We start from the raw sequence: 25,611 nt of genomic DNA on the forward strand, positions 1-25,611 counted from the left end.
TGGTGATGTGGATTCTGTAGACGGCATTGCCCTGGCATCCAACACCACTGTAAAGAATCTTGGCGTTATCTTTGATCGACTTGTCCTTTAACTCCCACGTAAAGCAAATCTCAAGGACTGCATTCTTTCATCTACGTAATATTTCAAAAATCAGGCACATCTTGTCTGAAAAAGATGCAGAAAAATTGGTTCACGCGTTCGTTACTTCGAGACTGGATTACTGCAACTCCTTATTATCAGGCTGCTCTAATAAATCACTTAGGTCCCTCCAGTTGATCCAGAATGCTGCAGCTCGTGTTCTCACTAAAACTAAGAAAAGAGATCACATCACTCCTGCACTAGCTGCTCTGCACTGGCTCCCAGTAAAATCAAGAATCACTTTTAAAATTCTTCTCTTAACGTACAAAGCCTTGATTGGTGATGCACCATCATATCTTAAGGAGCTTGTAGTACCATATTGCCCCACTAGAGAGCTACGCTCACTAAATGTGGGACTACTTGTAGTTCCTAGAGTCTTAAAAAGTAGAATGGGAGCCAGAGCCTTTAGTTATCAAGCTCCTCTTTTATGGAACCAGCTTCCAATTTCAGTCCGGGAGGCAGACACAGTCACCTCGTTTAAGAGTAGACTTAAGACCTTCCTCTTTGACAGAGCTTATAGTTAGGGCTGAATCAGGTTCACCTGGTCCAGCCCCTTGATATGCTGCTATAGGCTTATAGCTGCCGGGGTACGTTTTAGGATGCACTGAGTACCTATCTCCTCTTTTTTCTCTCCTTAAGGATGAATTTTCATCTCTCAATCACACGTTACTAACTCTGCTTTCTCCCCTGGAGTCCTTTTGACTTCACGTCTCATGGGGTCATCGGACCCTATGAGACGGCATAGATCCTATCTGCCTGATGGATCATCGAGGTCTGGGTCGTGGAATTCCTGCTCCTGACTACGCCACTGTCCTGTTGAGACTCCGCCCACTGTTGAGACTCCGCCCACTCCTCCTCCCAACCGCCATCTGCCTGATGGATCGTGGAGGTCTCCATCGTGGAATATGCCTACTATGAACTATTCATACACTCTGTCATATTCATTGAATGTATTTAACTCTAAATCTGTCCTTCTGTACACATTACATCTATTGCATCTGTCCATCCTGGAGAGGGATCCTCCTCTGTTGCTCTCCTGCAGGTTTCTTCCCTTTTTTTCCCCCTGAAGGGTTATTTGGGAGTTTTTCCTGGTCCGATGTGAGGTTTTGGGGCAGGGATGTCTATGTGTACAGATTGTAAAGCACTCCGAGACAAATTTGTAATTTGTGAAATTGGGCTATACAAATAAATTGAATTGAATTGAATTGAATTGAATTGATCACACTCAGCTATAGCTCTCTGTCATCCACTGTTCCTTCTTTCCGGATCCAACAGGCCACCAACTGCATGGAGTGTGGATCAGGATGTCTACTCCTTCCATTATTTAATACAAATAAATACACAAATACATCTCCCTCTTTCCTCTGAGCTAATTATTCCCTTATTTCCTCTGAAATTATTTTTGGCTTGTATAACTCACTTTTTAAAAGTCTGTATTAGTTACTTTTAATGTGCTATACTGTAGCTTTGCATTGTGTGTATTGTGTGGTCTTCTTACCACATATACTGTTGTAGTCTACTGTTGTGTCTTATCCTGTACTGTTTGCTATTGTTTTATGTTTGTTATTGTTTTATGTTTATTATGGTGTGTCAAGGGACTACACATGCAAATTGTCTGTAGCTACAATCTGGTTCAGATCATCAAATGGTGACATGTATGTGTTGACTGTACATGGTCCCTTTTAAATAAATAACAATTATTATTATAATAATAACTGTGAAACCATCCTTCTTTTCTGTCCTCCCATTGCTTCTGCCACCTTTCCTTCAACTTCTTTTTAATACTACTTTTGGTTCCTGGTTTCCTGAAGCTGACTGCAACCTCAGTGCATCGATTCTGTGCAGCTTCTTTTAGAGCCATTTCATTTCCGTTGACACCATCATGTGCTGGTACCCACAGGAGCGCTGTCACACCGGGCATTTTAATTCTGTAAATTGTTTATTGTATTTCCATAAGGATGTCTGTCTGCTGTCTGAACAGCTGTTCGGCTGTTCTGTAAGCTGGAAATGATGAACTGGAGTCTGAACCAATGATCCTGTGTACACTGATACTCCCACAGTGATCACTTAACCTCTGTGACATTACATTCTGGAACAATACATGCTAATACAATGGTAATACTCATACCTCGTTCACTAGACTCTTTGATGCATCTGTAAAAACCTGCACATAACTCTAGTACCTGTGTAACGGCAAATGTTGTCCCCACCCAAGGTTGAGTCTTTTTAAACTGAAATGACGAATATCGAAGAACCAGAACTTGTCTATGAAATCATTTATTCTTGCAAGAAGAGTCACCGTTACACGGAGTCCCTCAGGAGTCTGCCAAGGGTGAACTGAAGACTCAATGAAACAACATGTATTTAAGGGAAACAAGAAGAAGGAGGATCCAGAAGGAGACTTTTGTCTTCAGGTCATTTGATGAGTAATCAAATGATCAGATCGTCCGATGAGTGACCATATGATCCAATCACCCGCGATGATCAATCAAGTGATCAGGTCCGTTTTATGAGGATACTCAAAGGAAAGATCCTGTGAATTATACCACATACCATAGTCTTCATCCTCTCCTCTGTTATAATTTGTCTCCACAAGTGATTGTTTCTTTTACATAGTGTCAAAGAGGATAAAATGAAGAATATATAAAATTGCCATTACACCTGTCAATATGTGCCTGTACTGTATGCACATTAAAAATGCCCCCTTATCCTTGTTCTTCTTTTTGAATCACACACTTCTGCATCAGGAAGTATCCCCGGCGTTATTCCAGGCAATGAAACTGTTGGACTGAAGTTTAATTTGGCGATGTTCATTTCTTTTGCTTTCTGTGCTCCTGGGCTATACCAAATAAACTGAATTGAATTGGCAAGAGTCCATTCTCTAAGGGTCTGAGGACGGCACAAAGCTGAAAGCTAATCATAAATCAGGTTTTAGGGTAGGCTAATATTGGTGTAAGTTTACATTATTATTAATAATATTGATATTTACATTCACGACAACCAAAGATGAAAGAGTTGAAGAGTAGAAGAGATTCATTTCCAAAGTTCTCAAAATGTGGGGGAGGGCGGGACAAAGAGAAATGAAGGCGAGGTTATTCCCCTCTTTGAACAAACCACGAACAGAAAGACTTCCACTAAATGAATACAGGGCGTTTCCACCTCTAATCCCAGGGCCAAGGTGCCTCACCTCACCTACCGTCTGCATCCTCCACCGCAAACCTTCTTTCCACGTTCTGTAAACAGAGAATGAACTCCTCAGAAGTTCTCCAGCAGTTGGAATGTTTCATCACTAACCACCTTTTAATAACCACCGCCTCCCTTGATCTCCACACACCACGGGAAGTCATCAGTTCTTGAACTCTCCTGCATGAGAACATATTGTTTCCTTGAGTTGATGACCAACATTTCACAAAGCTTGTGAGGGCCGACCCTGAAAAAGCTGTAATAGGCTTGCAGGCTGCCGGGGGACGTTTTAGGATACACTGAGCACCTATCTCCTCTTCCATCTCTCCATCATACATTACTAACCCTGCTTCCTCCATAGGGTCCATTGGACCTGGCTGTGCCTGGAGCCTCCTGCCTGGTGGTCCTGCTGATGCTCCTTCTCTCTACCTCCTTCTGTTTCTTGGATTGTGGAGGTCTGGATCGTGGTCCATGTCTTCTACTCGTTATTCAAACATTGTCATATTCATTGTATGTTTATGTAATTCTGTTCATCTGGTCACATGACATGTATTCTTCTGTCCATCCTGGAGAGGGATCCTCCTCTGTTGCTCTCCTGAAGGGTTCTTACCTTTGTACCCACTGAGAGGGCCTTTCCTATTTCATGAGAGTTTATCCTGATCCGATGTGAGGTCAAAGGTCAGGGATGTCGTATGTGTACAGATTATAAAGCCCTCTGAGGGGAGTTTGTAATTTGTGATATTGGGCTTTACAAAATAAATTGAATCACAGCATAAATGTCTCACTCGGCTCAAATTCCAATTCAACATGATACACATTCAAACAATGAGCTGTTCTCTTATTAAAACCCATGTTGTAGAGCTCGGCTCAGCTAAATTACATTATTCCAGTAAAAAATAAAATAAAAAAGAGAGTTTACTCCTTTAATTGAAGTCTCTCTCGCTCTAACATGAGATGGAGTCATGCTAGTCATGTTCCCCGAGAGCAGCAGAAAGAGCCATGCAAACAACAAATAAAGGGATTCATTGTTTTAATTCACATTCAACTGAGTCACGGTTCAATCTACCCAAAGCTCATTTCACAGTTCTACATTAGATTTTGTACATCCATTCCCATAAACTACGTGGCTACAGCCGTGGAAACTATTCTCACATACAAAACTTGAGACGATGGTTTGTCTGTTAACTGTCAACACAGATATACAGGAAAAAGGAAACATACAAAAGGTTTATTGCAAAGTGCTGCTGTTCATTTCTGGGCAACTTCATCCAACTTGGGCTCTGAAAAAAAAGGAAAATGTACATATATTAATTCAGTGCAATTATGATTACGTACTCAGGTCCCTCATGCTACTTTGGCTGGTCTCAGTGATTTTCTGAAACTTGATCAAAGCACTCACAGTTGATCATCAGTAAAAACACAACCTCTCAATCAAAAGGGCAACAATCACAAGTACCATTGGTTAACTCACCTGTGAATTGGAACTTTGGGAAAGATGTGAGGTCTCCACCACCATAGAGTCTCTGGAGCTTGGCGATCTCCTCTGCCAAGGCCTTCTCATACTCTGAGCCCGCATCCACGAGCCCCCCAGCAGCCCTACAGGGGGACAACGATCAGTTATGCAGAGCTCCATTTCATTCTCTCTCACAATCAATGCATTATATGGGAGTGGCATACTCATCAGTACACATTCAAAAAGGCAAGTGCAGAATCTGACTTTATTTATGATTAATTGAATTGAATAATCAGAGGATCGGCAGTTCGATCCTAGGGGTATTGAGGAATCACATAGTGACTGGTCCAGCCCAATTGTTCTGTGGATAGCACTGTTATAGTGTGTTCACACCGGACGCGTCAAAATTTCGACGCGCATCGAGATTACATGTTAAGTCAATGCAAAGCTGCGTCGAAGCTGCGTCGAAGCTGCGTAGCTGCGTATTTTCCAGCGAGCAGCGCGTCAGACGCGTTTGAAGCAGCACGAACAGAGAGTTTGCCGCGGGGCGAACTCAGCGAACAGTGCGAACAGACGCAGCTCCTCGACGCGCGAGTTGAAATTTCCCAACTTCGGCAGCAAAGACGCGTGAGTCATAGTTGCGTCAGCCAATCAGCGTTGAGCAGCTCCGCTCGTCATCGTCCTGCCGGTTGAAAAAAATGGAGGAAAAGATTTTTGTCGCTGTCTGTGGGCACCCCGAACTTTACGATACAACTCTTTATGCTTACCGAAACCGGAGCTATAAAGATAAAGCGTGGAACAAGGTCGGAGAAGCCGTGGGACTACCTGGTAAGTTTTGAATGTATGTATTTGCTTTTATTCTCGCTATTTGTTGTACTTTACTATCAACCAACCGCCGGCATATGTGTTTCATGGCAGAGGAGATCTGCCGCTGTAGGTGGAAAAGTCTCAGAGACACGTATCAAAGAGAGAAGAGAGAGAGCAGCGAGAAGCGCAGTGGGAGTGCAGCTCAGTCCACTAAAAAGTGGAAGTACGCTGAGGTCCTGTGGTTCCTCGATCCATTTATTACTCCGCCCCCGACGCGTCTGGTGTGAACACACTTTTTTCGACGCGCGTCAAGACTGCTGCGTCAGACGCGTAGAGAATTTTTTCGCCGCATCCGGTGTGAACGCACCTGTTTTGTTACAATTGTTAAGCCAGCATGTTAATACGTTTTATTTTGAAAACAGGAAATGTCCCGTAACTTCCGGTAGCTTGTAATCAGGAAGTAAACAAGAGCATGGCTCAGAGACGCTGTCTTCATTAGTTTTGTAATCCAGTGGAATCTGCATACATCTTGTACCTTTTGATAGCATCGTTGGTACATATTGATTTGTGTTGTTACTCATGATTGCAGATGATTATTTTCGTGACTGTTTAGTTTTGAGAAGTTTTATGCACATCGAGTCATTGTATTCATTATGCTCTTTGTGTGTTTTAGTTTTACACTTTCCTATGTCAATAAACCTGTGGACAACGGACAAGGGTCTTCAGAGTCATGATGTCAGGAAGGAGTTCGTCTAACTGCCGAGGTGTATAACAGCACATATACTGAGGGCAGCACAGTAAAACAACGGCTTTCTAGCGGGCAAGATAACGCAGCCAGCTGACAGACGCTACGAACAACGTCATCACACGCAGCCAGTGGATGACCATCACAGCGGTTTCTAAACAGGGGTACGTCACCAGACAACGCCATGGCCGAGAAAGCAAGTTAATTAAAGACGCAGTCCCGCGCTACATGTTCCGCTTCACACTCACGTGCATCATCAATGGGGTCTGCTGCAGCAAAGGCAAGAGCAAGAGCAGAGGCAGCAAAAGCACGCATGTCCTACGCCGAAGAGGAAATGAACCTAAAGCTAGGAAAAGCTAAGCTAGAAGCCTCAATAGAAATGTTCAATTACAAGAAAGAGACAGCCGCAGCCATAGCTGAGGCTGAAGTCCTTGAAGCTGCGGTAGATGCAAATAGTGAAAGACATTTCATGTTAAATTTGGACTCCAATCCTTTGGAAGCTGCACAACGCACAGAACAATATGTGATTGACCAAGCCAAATCACAAAACACAGAAGCTCAGCTGTTTGATGATGGTGTTGTAACAGAAAGAGGCCCAAGCCCTAACTACGAAACTCCAGCTGCATCTATCAAATCCGAAGCCAACTCATTCCATCCAACCCAAGCCAATATAGCTTCCCATCATACGCATAGCCACAAAGCAGCTTTTCAACCAACTCGCCTCACCTCACAGCAGCCTTACATCTATGAAGATGAAAATGTCGATAAGAAACGCAATGTGCGGTTTGACAACCATAATGCCACTCCTGAGCAGAGTCTTGGACCTCAAAACGGCAAAGGTCATCCTGCCCTTAAATCCTATGCCACATTTTCAAACACCAATAATGTCAATTCCAACATTAGCGACTTCGTGAGATACTTTGCTCGTCGTGAGCTTGTGGCAACAGGCCTACTTCATTTCAATATCCTGATGGCGCCGCGGACGGTCGCCTCGGTGTGTTGGTGCGCGATGTTTTTTGTTGTTTTCGTTTTAAATACTGTTTTCTGCTGGGATTCCCAGAGCTCTTTCACCAGAGAAGAGCTCTTGAACATCAGGGGAACAACTCCAGCGGATTTACTTCCAACGTTTTTAACTTCTGTGGAGTTACTGGACATTTTTGTAAAAGGTGTGCTCACCTTCGCCCACGCGGTGAGACGCCGGCGGAGAGGGAACGCTCAGGGCGCTTATGCGGCTACGGAAACGGGATCTCGTACAGCGCTGCGGGCATATTTCTCCAACGTCCGCTCACTGTGCAACAAACTGGACGAACTCCAGCTGCTGGTGGGAGAGACAGAGACTTCTCCTCATCCTCCGTTCTGTGCTTCACGGAATCATGGCTTAGTGGCTCGATACCAGACTCTGCGCTCCAGCTCGCTGGCTTCCAGCTGTTCCGAGCGGACCGGGTCACGGAGCTCTCCGGAAAAAAAAGGGTGGAGGAATCTGCTTTACCTCAACAACGGCTGGTGCAACGACGTAACGGTGATTCTACAGCACTGTTCGCCGGACCTGGAATCTTTATCATTCACTGCAAACCCTTCTACTCCCACGTGAGTTCGCTTCATTCATCCTGGCGGAGTTTACATGCCGCCGCGGGGAACGTGAACGAGGCACAACAGATCCTCGCCGAACAGATACGGTGTGTGGAGCGGACCTTCTCGGACTCCTTAGTTATTGTACTGTGGGATTTTAACAAAGGAAACCTCAGCCACGAACTCCTAAATATAGACAGTTAATTAAATGCCCTACCAGAGAGAAGAGCATTCTGGACCACTGCTACACAACAATCAGCAGGGCCTATCACGCCGTCCCTCGAGCTGCACTGGGAAACTCTGACCACGTCATGGTTCATCTGATTCCTCATACAGGCAGAGACTAAAGCTCTGCAAACCTGTGGTGAGGAAGTTCAAGAAGTGGACCAGTGAGGCTCTGGAGGATCTACGGGCGTGCTTGGACTGTACTGACTGGGATGTCTTCAGGACTGCTACCAACAGCCTGGATGAGTACACAGAGGCTGTAACTTCCTACATCAGCTTCTGTGAGGACAGCTGTATTCCATCCAGCTCCAGGGTGAGTTATAACAACGACAAACCCTGGTTCACAGCGGAGCTCAGGAAGCTAAGACTGCAGAAGGACCAGGCATTCAGGAGTGGGGACAAGGACCTGTACACAGAGTCCAAATACAGGTTTAGCAAGGCGGTGAGAGATGCTAAACGACTGTACTCTGAGAAACTGCAACAGCAGCTCTCAGCAAACGACTCTGCTTCTGTCTGGAGAGGGCTCAGGCAGATCACCAACTACAAGCCCAAATCACCCCACTCCATGAACAATGTGCTTCTGGCAGACGAGCTAAATGAGTTCTACTGCCGCTTTGAAAGACAATGGAGCAGTCCTGAGACAATCCCCACAGCCCCACCAACAAGCCACAGACCATCAGCCCACCCTCCCCAGCCCATCAGGGCTCACACCTCTGGAGCACCCTCCATCAACTCAGCGACGCCTCGTCATCCTGGAGAGAGCCGTCAACAGGCTGTTTAAAAGCAGAACCCCGCAAAGCAGCGGGCCCGGACTCCGTCTCCCCTCCACCCTGAAGCACTGTGCTGACCAGCTGTCTCCGGTGTTCACCGACATCTTCAACACCTCCTGGAGACATGCCACGTTCCAGCCTGCTTCAAGGCCTCCACCATCATCCCGTCCCCAAAAACCCAAGATCACAGGACTCAATGACTACAGGCCCGTCGCCTGACCTCTGTGGTCATGAAGTCCTTTGAACGCTTGGTCCTGTCACACCTCAAGACCATCACCGACCCACTCCTGGACCCCCTGCAGTTCGCCTACAGAGCCAACAGGTCTGCAGACGATGCAGTCAACATGGCCCTTCACTACATCCTCCAGCATCTGGACTCCCGAGGAACCTACGCCAGGATCCTGTTTGTGGACTTCAGCTCTGCCTTCAATACAATCATCCCGTCCCTGCTGCAGGACAAGCTCTCCCAGCTGCACGTGCCCGACTCCACCTGCAGGTGGATCACAGACTTCCTGACCGACAGGAAGCAGCACGTGAGGCTGGGGAAACACGTCTCAGGCTCCCGGACCACCAGCACGGGTTCCCCAAGGCTGTGTTCTCTCCGTCTGCTGTTCTCCCTGTACACCAACAGCTGCACCTCCAGTCACCAGTCCGTCAAGCTCCTAAAGTTCGCGGATGACACCACCCTCATTGGACTCATCTCTGGTGGGGACGAGACCGCCTACAGGTGGGAGACTGACCACCTGGTGACCTGGTGCAGCCAGAACAACCTGGAGCTCAACGCTCTGAAGACAGTGGAGATGGTTGTGGATTTCAGGAGGAATGCAGCCCCACCCGCCCTCTCATCCTGTGTGACTCCCCGACGCTGTGGAGTCCTACCGCTTCCTGGGCTCCATCATCTCCCAGGACCTCAAGTGGGAGCTGAACATCGGCTCCATCTCCAAGAAGGCCCAGCAGAGGATGTTCTTCCTGAGGCAGCTGAGGAAATTCAACCTGCCAGGGAAGATGATGGTACAGTTCTACACGGCCATCGTTGAGTCCATCATCTGCTCCTCCATCACCGCCTGGCACCCTCCAGCCACAGCCAAAGACAAGCGCAGGCTGCAGAGCATCATCCGCTCGGCCGAGAGGGTTATCGGATGCAATCTGCATTCCCTCCAGGTCCTGTTCACTTACAGGTCACTGAAGCGGGCCAGAAAGATTGTCGCCGACCCTCCCACCCTGGACACTCCTGTTCGAGTCCCTCCCTCGGGAGGAGGCTGCGGTCCATCATGACTAAGTCCACCCGCCACAACAAAAGCTTTTTCCCGTCGGCGGTCGGGCTCATGAATGGACCCCGGGACTGACTGACTGTCACCCCCAGGACTACCACCTCTTCTTCCACCTTCCTCTCTCCTCCTTCTTCCCGCTCCTTCCTCTTCCTCCTCCTCCCTCTTCCTCCCACTCCTCCTCCCTCCTCCTTCTTCTTCCCTCCTCCACACACGTCACTTTAACATGCACTTTAACTAAAGCACACACCCAAACACTCTCACATTATTTGTTGTCTTTCCGTCGCGTTGATTGTTGTTTGTTTGTGCACCTTCCACCAAAAAAAAATCCTCGTTTGTTTGTGAAAACATTCTTTGGCAATAAACCTGTTTCTGATTCTGATTCTGATTCTGATGACAAACCTCAGAACTACAGAGCCTGGAAACGTTCTTTTCAGAACGCAACCAAAGGTTTAGACCTGACACCAAGCGAGGAAATGGATCTCCTGTTTAAGTGGCTCGGCAAAGAGTCAGCAGAACACGTCGAGCACATAAGAGCGATACACATCAATCGTCCGGCAGCAGGTTTGGCTATGATATGGGACAGACTTGAACAATCTTACGGCTCCGCAGAAGTTATAGAAGATGCTTTGTTCAAACGTATCGACGCCTTTCCAAAAATAACAAACCGAGATTATTCTAAACTAACAAAGCTGAGTGATCTTTTAATGGAACTAGAGTCAGCCAAAGCTGAAGGAGAGCTACTCGGCCTCTCTTTCCTTGATACAGCGAGAGGCGTCAACCCAATTGTACAGAAGCTCCCCTTCAATCTGCAGGAAAAGTGGGCATCAGTTGGGGCATCCTACAAGCGGCAATATCACGTTTCATATCCCCCATTTGCCTGCTTCGTAAACTTTGTTAGCAATGAAGCGAGTGTCAAAAATGACCCAAGTTTCAGCTTTGTCTCTCACTCAGACATGTCTCCCAAGACAGAAAAAACAGCTTGGAAGCCAAACAGACAGCGAGAAGTCTATGTTAACAAAACAGAGATATTTCCAAAAGCCATCTCTGATTCTAGAGACCCTCCAACGAAATTCGATGAATGTGACAAACTGTGTCCAATCCATAAAAAACCTCACCCTCTACGCAAATGCCGTACATTCAGAGAAAAGCACATCGAAGACCGAAAGACATTCTTAAAAGAGAATAACATCTGTTTCAAATGCTGTGCTTCATCATCACACATTGCAAGGAACTGCACATTTAATGTTCGATGTTATGAATGTAAAAGTGAAAGACACCACACAGCGCTTCACCCTGGACCTGCACCCTGGGTTGAAGGCACGGACTTGGCTCCAGAGCATGGCGGGGAGCAGGATAGCTCTCCACAACCCCATGTCACCATCAAATGTACAGATGTCTGTGGCGGAGACGTGACGGACCGATCCTGCTCTAAAGTATCCCTTGTGAAAGTGTATCCAGCCGGTCACGCTGACAAAGCAGTGAAGATGTACGTGATTCTGGACGAACAGAGCAACAGATCACTAGTTCGTTCACAGTTCTTCGAAGTCTTCAATGACCAAAGTCCAAGTGCTCCTTACTCATTGAAAACGTGTGCTGGAGTAAAGGAAGCGACAGGAAGAAGAGCCAGTGGTTACATTGTGGAATCTTTGGATAGGACCGTCTGCATCCCACTACCCAGCCTCATAGAATGTGATGACATCCCAATTAACAGAGATGAGATTCCAACTCCTAATGCAGCTTTTCATCACACGCACCTAAAGTCAGTTGCACACCTCATCCCAGATATCGACCCACAGGCCCCAATTATGCTTCTCTTAGGTCGGGATATTATCAGAGTCCATAAAGTCCGCAAACAGGTCAATGGCCCACACAACCTACCTTATGCTCAGAAGTTGGATCTAGGATGGGTCATCGTGGGTAATGTATGTTTAGGCCGTGTTCACAAACCACAGACAGTCAACACCTTCTTCACGAACACCACGGAACGGGGACGCCCTACACTCTTTGACCCGTGTCCTAACGTGTTCAATGTAAAAGAAAAATACAGTGACACCCAGGTCACAAACCACCTCCAAACACATCCTGAGGAGATATCAAACTGTGAAGTTGATAGCCTAGGATATAACATATTCAAGCAGACCAAAGACGACGACAACATGGCTCCGTCTATCCAGGACATCTCCTTCATGAAAATAATGAAAGAAGGGCTAAGAAAAGATGCAAACAACAGTTGGGTAGCTCCATTACCTTTTAAATGCCTACGTCAACGGCTCCCCAATAACAGGCCACAAGCTTTAAACCGTCTCAAGTCGCTCAGGCGCAACTTTGATAGGAAGCCTGAAATGAGACCACTTTCTCATTTTCATGGAAAATATGTTCAAGAATGGTCACGCTGAGCTAGCCCCTCCCTGCAGTGAGGATGAAGAACAGTGGTACTTGCCAATATTTGGTGTGTACCATCCAAGAAAACCAAAACAAATACGAGTGGTCTTCGATTCCAGCGCCCAGTACAACGGTGTGTCGCTCAACGACGTGCTGTTGACCGGGCCTGATCTGAACAACACACTGCTCGGTGTACTGATACGCTTTAGAAAGGAAGCAATTGCCTTTACAACGGACATAGAACAGATGTTCTATTGTTTTTCAGTAAGGGAAGACGATAGGAACTTCCTACGTTTTCTATGGTTCCAAGATAACGACCCTCCAAAGACATTGTGGAGTATCGAATGACGGTCCACGTCTTTGGAAATAGTCCTTCCCCCGCAATAGCGATTCATGGACTGCACCAGTCTGTTCAGGGTAGTGAGCTCCACATCGACCCTGACGTCCAACATTTTGTGATGCGCAACTTCTATGTCGACGACGGGTTGAAGTCTCTGCCCACAGTCGAAGCTGCCGTCAACCTGCTGAAAAGACACAGAATGTACACTCCATATCAATCTTAAGGCTGCACAAAAACGCAGCAAGCAACAAGGAGGTCATGGAGGCCTTCCCAGCCAAGATCGTGCAAAAGACCTTAAAGACTTGGACCTCAATGCAGATGCGCTGCCAATGCAGCGTAGTCTTGGAATCAATTGGGACCTCCAGGCCGACTGCTTCCACTTCAGCGTCTCTGATGAGATAAAACCCTACACTCGACGGGGTGTCTTGTCCACAATCAACAGCCTCTACGATCCTCTAGGGTTCGCAGCGCCAGTCACAATACAAGGCAAGGCTATTCTGAGAGAACTCACAACTGAGAACGGCGACTGGGACTCACCTTTACCCCAAGAAATGGAGGAAGCATGGACATCTTGGAGATCATCTTTGAAAGATCTGTCCCAGCTTTCTATTCCCAGAGCCTACACTACAACTTCACCCACAGCAGCTGTCAGACGGGAATTGTGCGTCTTTTCTGACGCATCCACGAAAGCTATCGCCGCTGTGGCATATCTAAAAGTAACTGACTCTGCTGGAAACAACCATGTGGGATTTGTAATGGGCAAAGCCAAGCTGATCCCTCGTCCTGAACAAACAATTCCAAGACTGGAACTTTGCGCAGCAGTGCTCGGAGCGGAGTTAGCAGACTTAATCTCGTCAGAACTAGACCTTCAGCTCGATGCTACAACCTTCCACTCAGACAGCAAGGTAGTCCTTGGCTACATTTCTAATGAAATCAGGCGCTTTTATGTATATGTAAGTAACCGGGTATTACGTATCCGAAGATCCTCTCACCCAGATCAATGGCGCTACGTGTCAACAGAACAGAACCCTGCAGACCACGCTACACGTTCTGTTGCTGCAGGCCATTTGAACGACACAAACTGGCTGAGTGGACCCAAATCTCTGTACACACCGGAGACAAGTGCTGCAGAGAGCACCTACGAGCTTGTCGACCCGGGTTCAGACCCAGACATTCGCCCTCTGGTGTCCACTTTGAGTACTACAACAACATCCAAGCAGCTTGGTTCTCAACGATTCGCAAAGTTCTCATCCTGGAAGTCTCTAACTCGGGCCATTATTCGTCTCATACACATAGCCCGTCTTTTCAACATGACCTTGAAGAACAGCCCTTGTAAGGGCTGGCATCGTTGCAAAACAGGATACACTGTTGAGTCTGATCAAGCGTCGCACATCATCATTAAAGCAGTACAGGAGGAAGTCTACAGTCAAGAGATCAAATGTATCCAAAAACATGAGCAGATCCCTAAAAGTAGTCCTCTCAAAAATCTGGATCCTTTCATTGACACACACTGCCTTCTGAGAGTCGGAGGCCGCCTCTACAATGCAAACCTTGATCAGAGTGAAAAGACTCCGGTGATTATTCCTGGTAAACATCAGGTTGCAACCTTACTCATCAAGCATCACCACGAACAAATCTATCACCAAGGCCGTCTCTTTACAGAAGGGGCTGTTCGTACAGCTGGCTTTTGGATAGTTGGTGGCAAAAGAAAAGTGAGCAGCATCATCCATCAGTGTGTAACCTGCAGAAGGCTTAGAGCCCCACTTACAATTCAAAAGATGGCCAGTCTTCCAGCAGATCGTCTCTCGACGGAACCGCCTTTTACGAATGTCGGGCTTGATGTGTTCGGCCCTTGGAATGTCTCTTCACGTAGAACAAGAGGAGGCCATTCCCACAGTAAACGATGAGCCGTGATCTTCACGTGTATGAGCGTACGAGCGGTTCATATTGAAGTCATAGAATCCCTTGACACATCCAGCTTCATCAACGCGCTAAGGCGCTTTCTTGCTGTGCGCGGTCCTGTCAAACACATCCGCTCAGACCGTGGCACCAACTTTGTTGGTACTTGCAAGCAGTTGAAGATACCTTCAAACATTGACGACACAACGATAAAGACTTTCCTGTCAGGCCAAGGTTGTTCTTGGACCTTTAACCCTCCGCACGCTTCCCATTTTGGCGGTGTATGGGAAAGAATGATTGGTCTTGCAAGGAGAATCTTGGACTCCATGTTCATTCGTCTGAAGGACAAACTTATTCATGAGGTGCTAGTGACTTTCATGGCAGAAGTGACAGCCATTATAAATGGCAGGCCTCTTGTTCCAGTGACAACTGACGTTGACGACTCATTTATACTTACTCCAGCTGCTCTTCTCACTCAAAAAGTGAATGTCCTTTCTGCTCCTACTGGAGAGTTTGGAGTTTCAGACCTCTACAAACACCAGTGGCGGCAGGTCCAACACATGTCCAACACCTTCTGGGACAGCTGGCGAAAGCAATTCCTCCCGACACTACAGGCACGCAAGAAGTGGCAGTCCACTCATCCGAACATCAACCCAGGAAGTGTTGTTCTCCTCAAGGATAGCCAAGTACCAAGAAATGAATGGCCACTTGGACTGGTAACGCAGACCTTCCCCAGCGAAGACGGGAAGGTGCGAAAGGTCGAGATCAAGGTCACACGAACAGGAGGGACTCAATTTTTCTTAGGCCTGTTTCTGAGATGGTGCTTCTTCTCCCCCCAGAGGCCCAGTGAAGAGAACTGTCTAGGATTTATTGAGTGGCGTGTATTCACGCCAGGCGGGGAGTGTTTTGTTACAATTGTTAAGCCAGCATGTTAATACGTTTTATTTTGAAAACAGGAAATGTCCCGTAACTTCCGGTAGCTTGTAATCAGGAAGTAAACAAGAGCATGGCTCAGAGACGCTGTCTTCATTAGTTTTGTAATCCAGTGGAATCTGCATACATCTTGTACCTTTTGATAGCATCGTTGGTACGTATTGATTTGTGTTGTTACTCATGATTGCAGATGATTATTTTCGTGACTGTTTAGTTTTGAGAAGTTTTATGCACATCGAGTCATTGTATTCATTATGCTCTTTGTGTGTTTTAGTTTTACACTTTCCTATGTCAATAAACCTGTGGACAACGGACAAGGGTCTTCAGAGTCATGATGTCAGGAAGGAGTTCGTCTAACTGCCGAGGTGTATAACAGCACATATACTGAGGGCAGCACAGCACCATTAGATTCTGCAATGATTTTAAGAAATTGAAATCTCCAAATGTGATTCCTACCCCATGCTGACATGGGGTAGGAATCACATTTGACCGTACAAAGGAAACTGGCAGGTACCCCTCAAAGAAGGAGCCAAGGAAAAGACGTATTTGGCACCTCGCAAGGCCTGTATCGCTATAAAGTCCTGCCCTTTGGAGTCCATGGAGCACCAGCCACCTTCCACAACTTAAATTACTTCATCACTTTAAAGTTCCACCAACTTGGAAGAATCTCGATTAGTTTGGCGAGAGTCTTAAAACGTAAAAGCAGGCCCTCCGTAATGTGCTACTTAGTGCTGCGTTCGACACCATTGACCATCACATCTTATTACAGAAGCTAGATCAGTCGATTGGCATTAAAGGAACCGCACTAAGCCTCGATAACCACCAACGTTATTCATGGAGTTCCACAAGGTTCTGTGCTTGGACCAATTTTTATTTACCTTATACATGCTTCTAGGCAATATCAGTAAACATTCCATGCACTTCAATGGTTATGCAGATGATACTCAATTATATCTATGGATCAAATCAGAGGAGACCAACAAGCTCACTAAACATCAAGCATGTCTGAAAGACATAAAAACATAGATGACCTGCAATTTCCTGATGTTAAACTCTGACAAAACTGAAGTTATTTTACTCTGCATACAACACCTGAGTCATTCATTATTAGGGTTGGGTACCGGAAACCGGTGCCAAGATGGTACCGGTTCCAATACAACCGGTATTACCCGGACCGAAACGCAACGCACATTTCGGTGCTTCTTTTCGGTGCCTGAGCCGATTGAGATTGAAAAAAACAGGGCTCTCAAGTCTCACGCATTGAGCGTGAGACTCACGCAATTCGGTCTCATCTCACGCACTCCCGCCACACATCGAATTCCTCACGCTGAAAAAACCTCTCGGCTATTTAATGCTTGAATGCAGGGGTGCTCAATACGCCGATCGATTGTTCCGCTGCAGAGCTCCGACGCCGGTCTGCGCGCATTGGGATGGAGCAAAAAAATAGTCACTAGCACCCCCTCCCCCCGTCAACAACTCTTTTCGGCTCGATGCCGACGCGCGCAACGGTCAGCTGTATCGGGTGCTGATGGAAATCTCACGCTTGCCTGTCTTCAAAACTTGAGAGCCCTGAAAAAACTATTGTTGTGAACTTCTCTGGTGACTCCGCCCTGTCAGCAGGTTACGACAGCCTATCATATTTAACTTTGAGAGCGGAGGCATGCGCCGTGTGTGTGACTGGGTGAACCCGTGTGGAGCACACCAGCTTCAGGCTGGACGCGACGGGGAGACCGTCACCGGTCCCCCTGAACACGTGGAGACCGATTATGACACGCAGCCTGAACTCAGATTAGTACCGTAACGTTGATTGCAAGTCTTGCATTCATAAAAGTAGCCCAAGAAATAATAAATTAATGTTTAAACTAGCTCGTAGCTAGCGCTAGCTACGAGCGTGACAGTCTGCTAGCAGATGTGTTGATGTACAGCGATCCCGGCTGTATACCCGGTGTTACCGGGAATATAATGACGGCGGAATAAAGACCGTGGGGCGTCACTTTGTTTCAGTACTGAACTCTCGCTGTCAGAAGCAAAACTTTATTTGTCACGTGTCATCTTCAGTACCTCTGATTGGTTGTTCTCTTTGCCCATCAAAACAGTGACAGGATTAACCCTATAAAGTCTGCACATGATAAAACATATCACATCATATAATGGAGAACATATATTGTGTATGTCAGGGCTATTCAACTTCAGTAGCAAGTGGGCCGAATAAGAAAATCACGGGGGGTGTGAGGGCCGCACAGAATATTGATAAAATAATGGCTAAAAATGAAAAACAGTAATGTATATTTCCACAGGTAAACAGTCACACACGAAAATGCGTCGGTATTGTGTGGCAAAAGTGTTGCGAACAAGCATCACTATAAACATGTTTCAAAGTGTAAATATCCGCTCAAGGTAACCAGTTGTTTCAGATCCCTTCAACCAAACTGTTCCCATGAAAACATAAGAAATGTGACTTAATGCATCAATATATAAATTACTTGAGCTCAAACTAATATCTGGTGGCGCAGCGCACAGACTGCATGTCTTTGAGTGCAGACTCATTTTGCGTGAAAGGATCGAAACCAGGTCGGGCGATCTTTTTATTTTTATTTTTTCGAAAATGTATTTCTTCATCCGTGGCTGTGATGCGCTGCTCACTTATACAATCGTAATCGCCGAAATGGATATGAACGGTGGCTTGAAGATCTCCAGCAATATGTTTGTGAATGTGTGACGAATCTGGTGAGCGAGACAGAGCCCCACTGCAGATGTGAAGAGAACACAACGCACTCATAGGGAAACCAGTAGGTTTGAAAACCAGGAGGGGTGTAACACCGGCAACCAACACGGGTGCGTAACATAAAGATGTAACCATACAGGTTTGGTTGAGGCAACAGTGAAACTCAATGGCTCTGGGTTAGATGTCTCAATGTATAAAAGAGGCGTGTCCGTCAGTTTTATTTTTTCTTACCAAGCTATACTGATTTGCAGGCAGTCTTGCGGGCCGTAGTTAAACTCAAACGGGCCGTATCCGGCCCGCTAGTTGAATAGGCCTGGTGTATGTTAACAGTCTGATATCCGTTGTTTGTCAGTGCTCCATGATAACGGCTTCTACAGGGAATATGGCCGATGAGGTTTTTAATGTCCTCAATGTGCATTAAAAAAAATAATATCGATTTAGGCACCGGTATCGTTTTAAAAGTACCGGTTTAGCACCGGTATCGGAAAAAACCCAAACGATACCCATCCCTATTCATTATCCAATGATATAGTTTCTATAGATGGCATTGCCCTGACATCCAGCACCACCGCTTAAACCTCTGCTACGTCTAGGTTAGCTATACCTGTTGGTGCCCTAGAAAGTTGAGGGAAGAAAGCGTGCTTGGTGAGGTTAGTGAGACTTACTGGCTTCTTGTTGAGTAGTCGCGGATGGAGTCCAAGAAGAGCTTCTGGATTGGGTCCATTGGAGCTGAGTCACAGGAAGAAAAAAGAAAAATCAATACATTTCACAGTATGGCCATCAGTCCATTTGGCTAGAACAAATAAACAACAACCAATCCGATTTTAACTGTAACCCTCATGAACATAACAGCACCTGGGAGGTGTAGACAGAGTAGCCGTAAGAAGGTGTTCAAGTCAGTTGACAGGTTGAAAAGTTTGCCGTGATAGGTCATGCTCGGCAACAATCTACATACATTAAGGTTGCCAAAAATCAAACACATTCTTAACAGTTAACTTTAAGAACAAATATAAAATCTTCAAGTTTGGCTCCACACACACAGTAACCAGGGTGCTTATACCGTGAAAGAAAGTTTACATTCCCACATTAACAAAATACAACCAACAATAGGACCACACATGTAGGAATTGATTACATATTCATTTTACCACGCCACTCCCAAATAAGTGTGATTAGTGTAAGGGAAAAAAGAGGGGGCGGAGAGAAGTTTGAGGGAAGGAAAATGAATAAAAGGTGACAGCTTGCAACCTTCTCCTTCACCTCTGGAAACATGTTTAACAATCACCAAAACAAAGTCAAGCAGAACAGTTCCATAAAACCATAACATCTGGGAGATGGACAGTGCTGAATTTGGAAGTTATTGAATTAAGAATGGGAATGAAAGTGGGGATGTTAGAAATACATAAAACATCTGTATGAGTAAAGGGTGGGAAGAGCAGATCAGAGTTACTTCTGCAGGAAGGTGAAAAGATTTGATTTAAAACAAAAGGAGTGCAGTTAGCAGGCAGACATTAGTAAGTGTAAAGAAAGTAAAAGGAACTATGCCAAAAAGCTGGAGGCGAAATGCTGTGCAGCCAAGACATGCATCATATGCAGATGGCGGAAGCAGCACATGAGACAATGAGTTACAGCGAAATACAAGGTGACCCAGCCGCGTGGGGCAGGAGTGGACTATGGCATGAAGAAGGGAACACATTGTTTAAGGGTTGAAATGGATCACTGAGGGACTCGAAGGAACAACCTGTGCAAGGACAGAACACAAAGTAGAGTATTTGTGATGTCAGGTATCTTTACGGTTTATCCTTAACGCTCATCACAAACGACTACGGTATATTCATAGAAATGGTGAAGTGACTTCTGGTGGACTGCAGAGTCCACAGAGGAAAAGGATTGTGGGGGAGGGGTGGTTGTAGTGTATACCCTCAAGCGGTTCAACGGGCTCAGCGGGGGCGTCTGCCTGCAGCTCCCATCCTGCAGCTTCAGCTAACACCGGAGCGAGGTTCAGCAGCTCCTCGGTGCTCTCCACTGGTGCAGCTTCAGCAATGGGTGCAGCTTCAGCAACAGCCTCGGCAACAACCTCGACAACAGCTTCTACAACAGCCTCGACAATGGGTGCAGCTTCGGCAACAGCCTTGACAATGGGTGCAGCTTCGGCAACAACTTCGGCAGCAGCCTCGACAATGGGTGCAGCTTCGGCAACAGCCTCGACAATGGGTGCAGCTTCGGCAACAACTTCGGCAGCAGCCTCGACAATAGCCTCGACGATGGCTGCGGCTTCGGCAACCGCCTCGACGATGGGTGCGGCTTCGGCAACCGCCTCGACTATTGGTGCGGCTTCGGCAACCGCCTCGACTACGGCTGCGGCTTCGACGATGGGTGCGGCTTCGGCAACAACCTCGACGATGGGTGCGGCTTCGGCAACAACCTCGACGATGGGTGCGGCTTCGGCAACCGCCTCGACGATGGGTGTGGCTTCGGCAACCGCCTCGACAATGGGTGCTGCTTCGGCAACCGCTTCGACAATGGGTGCGGCTTCGGCAACCGCCTCGACAATAGGTGCGGCTTCGGCAACCGCCTCGACAATAGGTGCGGCTTCGGCAACCGCCTCGACAATAGGTGCGGCTTCGGCAACCGCCTCGACAATAGGTGGGGCTTCGGCAACCGCCTCGACGATGGGTGCGGCTTCGGCAACCGCCTCGACAATAGGTGCGGCTTCGGCAACCGCCTCGACAATAGGTGAAGCTTCGGCAACCGCCTCAATAACCGGTGTGGCCTCAACTGATGAGGGAGTTTCAGAAACTTGGATAGCGGCAGCCGCTTCTACCACAGGGGTAGTTGCCACGGAGGGTGGGGCCTCGGCGACTGATCTAGTTGCTGCTTCTGGTGCAGCGGCTGCTGATGATCCTTTCTTGGGAAACTCATATGACTTGTGCTGGATCAGTTTTTCTACATCAAAGTATGTTTTAGGCTGGACTTTGTCTAGGACAAAGGAGGGCAGATAGACGAGATGATTTTTTTTTTTTAACATATGTATATGGTTGAATGACATAATAATGCCCAATATAATCCTACATTTAACAAAATGCTAACATTCTAGACAATTTTTTTTAAATCCTAGAAGATATACTAAAAAGTGGTATCTGTTTCCAGTTTACAGGAAAATAAAGAAATAACACAAGCCTTTGAGTTAAGGGATACAGAAAAGGTATGATAGAAACATCTAGAGAAAGCTGTTGACAGGAACAACTGTAACCTTGACGACAGCAGCTTTATATTGAGATAAAAAAGGAGTACATTATTATCAAAAGGACCTAAATGCAACCATAGTCTGCTGATGGGACAGTGGCAAAGCAAAGTAATCTTTAAAAGCTGTGGAAGGAAAACCAGAACGGAAGAATTCTGAGAAAGAAAAAAAATATATTAATAATAATAATTGCGTAATAATAAAGAAAAGTGGGAGGAAGATAGAAATGAGAGTAAATTGCTGAATCACAGTTAAAGCAGTCAATGATACCAATATATTCTCACTGATGTTAGAAGAGGTTCAACCTGCCGATGCACCAATCCACCTTCAGTCCCAATCGAGCTACCGGGGCTTTGGGGATCTGCTGATGCAACGTACCAGTACCATGCCAGTGCTCAATTAACAAGCTGTTTGCCTTTACTGTGTGGAAGCAGCAGGGAGTATTATTTATGAGCAGACTGGATTCTAGAGTTCAGACCAAATAGCATGCATGACATGATGCAGCTGCTGCATGGTATGCATGTTTGCCATGACTTCACTCCTAACCTTTCCTACAACAGTGTTCCCACAATGTCATTTGACTGTATGTCTGTCAGACTGTCCTAGCAATCAACAGTAATGTTCGGTTTTTAAACTTCCGTCGACATTGAAGTGTGATCTTGATTTGATAAATGCTCGACAGCAGCGACTCTCTGAAACCTACCAGAACTGGTCTTTTTTGGCGACTTCTTGGAACCTCCAGATTTTGTGCTCAGTGCTGCAGCTGCAGGTGCTCTCTTCAGGGTAAGCCAGCTCTCAGCCTGCAAACACTGACAAAAAACACACAGCACATTCAGCTTTTCTCTTACCTTGAAAAAGGAGCAATGAGCTATTGGGTAGTTGAGCAATACAAACCACACTGGGAGTACTGGGCCAGCCTGGGTTTTGACATTTATCTGACGCGACACCAGGGGCTGAGTCCCTGAGCGTACACTTATAAAATAGGATGTTTGAGGAAACGTACACAAAATAATCATTCTGTTTTTTAAAACCCTTGCGTACTTCTGCCAGTTTGCAATTTCCTTCTTTAACTCCCAGATCAGGGATCAGTCTCACACCACAGAATGTGATGGTTTAATGGTCCCCGTAGTGTGATGGTCCCCGTAGTGTGATGGTCCCCATAGCCCGATGGTGTGATGGTCCCCGTAGTGTGATGGTCCCCGTAGTGTGATGGTCCCCGTAGTGTGATGGTCCCCATAACCCGATGGTGTGATGGTCCCCGTAGTGTGATGGTCCCCGTCGTGTGATGGTCCCCGTAGCCCGATGGTCCCCGTAGTGTTATAGTGTGATGATTCCCGGAGTGTGATGGTCCCCATCGCCTGATAGTCCTCATAGTGTTATAGTGTGATGGTCCCTGGAGTGTGATGCTCCCCATAGTGTGATTGTCCCCATAGCCTGATAGTGTTATAGTGTGATGGTCCCTGGAGTGTGATGCTCCCCATAGTGTGATTGTCCCCATAGCCTGATAGTGTTATAGTGTGATGGTCCCTGGAGTGTGATGGTCCCCATAGCCTGATGGTCCCCATAGTCTGATGCTCCCCATAGCCTAATGGTCCCCATAGCATCACCAGTGAGCTCTGACAGTAACAGGTGATAGGTGCAGTCAGCTTGTCACACTCAGGCTTCATAAACATGACCAATGGATTTCCAAACTTTTCTATGAAACCAAATTTCCATGACCAAACATTTTGTGAAATCTCACATATACACAAGAATATACCTTAAATGACAATAGTTTGATTAAAAGAATAAATATTTATATAAATGTTCATTATTTTAATCAAACTGCGTAATTGAACATATGAATATAACAATTTACATGACTTTTCCAAAACTTTTGGGATTTCATTTTTTCAAGGACTTTTCAGGTCTGAAAATAACAATTTTTCAATTCCATGATTTCTTTCCGGTTTTCCATGACCGTACGAACCCTGCACACTGAGTCTGTCCTCATAGATTAAAGTTAAGCATCAATACAGTTGTGTTCACTGCAGCCATTTTATTTTACACATAAAAACTAAAGTCCAACTTGGTGATGTATTAGAAGGTATTCTTGAAAACGCTCTGTTCTGGAGCTCTTAACTGATAATGTTGAGTTGAACCGATTTGAGATTTAAATTGTTCCGGGTCTTTTTACCATTGAGGTTGTGTATGAAATAGTTATGGCTCAGTAGCACACAGTATGCAGCAGGTTTAAGCTCAACCTCCGCTATGAGGACCTCTAGTGGCGTTAAGGTGACACTTGCACTGGGTTTAGAGACCACGTGGTTTTGTTCCAGACAAAACAAACTAAACTGCTGCTAAGCTTATTACAAAACAGCCCCAGGTGTCTGCGGGATCCCTGATCTAATATAGACTGTACACAATGAAGATGGTTACAACCTTTACAACTGCCTCTACATGTGTATGAAGCTACTGCTCGTGGGCATGACGCCCGATAATTTGCAAAAAATCTGGGGGGCTTTCCATATGTTCTCACCCTCATATGCTCTGAATGGAGGAAACGGTGGGCCCTATTATATTTACATTTAAATCTATTGTGTGCTTTATGGATCCATTCCAGCACATTACATGTCCTGGAGCATTTTAAGAAGGACAGCTCGTCACATTCCTGACCCGTCCAGCAAAGGACCAGCTGCTCGCGTCTGGTTCGAGCCCTAAGGCATGCAGTCACACAACCAACAGGCAGCAAGTATGTTTATGTAACTCTGTTCATCTGGTCACATGACATCTATTCTTCTGTCCATCCTGGAGAGGGATCCTCCTCTGTTGCTCTCCTTAAGGGTTCTTACCTTTTCCCCCCTGAAAGACTGTTTTCTTGGGAGTTTTTTCTGATCCGATGTGAGGTTAAAGGTCAGGGAGTGACGTAGGTGTACAGATTGCAAAGCCCTCTGAGGGCTAAATAAAATAAACTGAATTTAATTTAATTAATGATGGCGTGCAGCTAATGAAAACCCCAAGTTGACTCACTTAGAAAATTAGAATATTACGAAAGACTAATTTAAAAAAAGTAATTTTAAGACAGAAATGGCCTACTGACCAGTATGTCTAGTGTACAGTATGCACTCAATACTTAGTCGGGGCTCCTTTTGCATGAATTACTGCCTCAATGCAGCATATTTTATGGGGAGTTGTTCCTGATCCGATGTGCGGTCAAATGTCGTATGTATAGATTGTAAAGACCTCTGAGGGGAGTTTGTAATTAGTGATATTGGGCTATACTAAATAAACTGAATTGAATAGTAACCTACTGGCTCACATGTGTGCTTATAGCTACATGAAGACAGAGAGGAGCTAGCTTCAGGGACGGGATCAGTTTGTTCTATGTCCGATAGCAGACACGAGGACGACCCTGACGACCTAATGAGAACCCAGTACTCAATTCACTTTATTTTACATATCCCAATATTCAAATTATGAATTATCCTGAGAGATCTTTACAATCCGTACACATATACACCCTGTCCCAGGACCTGTTGGTGGTTACCTTCACACAGCCCTGACGTCCCATCCTCAGTAAGGAAGCCGCCATCTTTCCGTACAGTGCCTGTGCTGGACATGAAGTTCACACGAATCAAGACATTCTTGACCAAGACAACAGTTTGTCCAACAGGTTAACTCAGCATCGTAACGCGTGAACTTGTTTCCGCCTACAGAGAAGAGACTCTTCTCAACGCAATGTGGACCAGATGTGTGCGTTACCTTTCGAGAGGTGGGAAGGTGGTACGCTTCTTGTCAGCGGGTCTCAGTAGCGGGTCTCCGGGTGCACCGACGTGGCTCTGCCCCCTTTAAAACACGCTTGTATGGAGCTCACACATGAAAGTGCGTTCCGCCCCCTCCCGTGTTGTCTGTTCTCACGTTGTCTCTTTCTTCTACGCGACGGGGTCA

General features: G+C 46.2%; 2 protein-coding genes across 3 annotated transcripts; one reads left to right on the top strand and one right to left on the bottom strand.

Moving 5' to 3' along the window:
• Positions 1-4,334: 4,334 nt before the first annotated feature.
• On the bottom strand, positions 4,335-25,515 carry LOC130199264 (magnetosome-associated protein MamJ-like). 2 transcript variants are annotated; one of them, XM_056422600.1, is made up of 7 exons: positions 25,426-25,515; positions 25,211-25,270; positions 22,388-22,493; positions 20,361-21,419; positions 19,106-19,169; positions 4,793-4,917; positions 4,335-4,601 (listed from the first exon to the last, which is right to left on the bottom strand). In XM_056422600.1, exons 2-7 carry the CDS (start codon positions 25,253-25,255, stop codon positions 4,570-4,572), a joined length of 1,431 nt encoding a protein of 476 aa, XP_056278575.1. In that variant the 5' UTR covers positions 25,256-25,270; positions 25,426-25,515; the 3' UTR covers positions 4,335-4,569. The 2 variants fall into 2 exon arrangements, with proteins under 2 accessions (XP_056278575.1, XP_056278584.1); XM_056422609.1 differs by having other exon boundaries at positions 25,211-25,275.
• Positions 13,647-16,032, top strand: LOC130199286 (uncharacterized). Its single transcript, XM_056422644.1, has 2 exons — positions 13,647-15,869; positions 15,990-16,032. Exon 1 carries the CDS (start codon positions 14,809-14,811, stop codon positions 15,715-15,717), a length of 909 nt encoding a protein of 302 aa, XP_056278619.1. The 5' UTR covers positions 13,647-14,808; the 3' UTR covers positions 15,718-15,869; positions 15,990-16,032.
• Positions 25,516-25,611: the final 96 nt, after the last annotated feature.

The sequence above is a fragment of the Pseudoliparis swirei genome, chromosome 2 (genome assembly GCF_029220125.1).
Source record: "Pseudoliparis swirei isolate HS2019 ecotype Mariana Trench chromosome 2, NWPU_hadal_v1, whole genome shotgun sequence".
Classification (NCBI taxonomy): domain Eukaryota; kingdom Metazoa; phylum Chordata; class Actinopteri; order Perciformes; family Liparidae; genus Pseudoliparis; species Pseudoliparis swirei.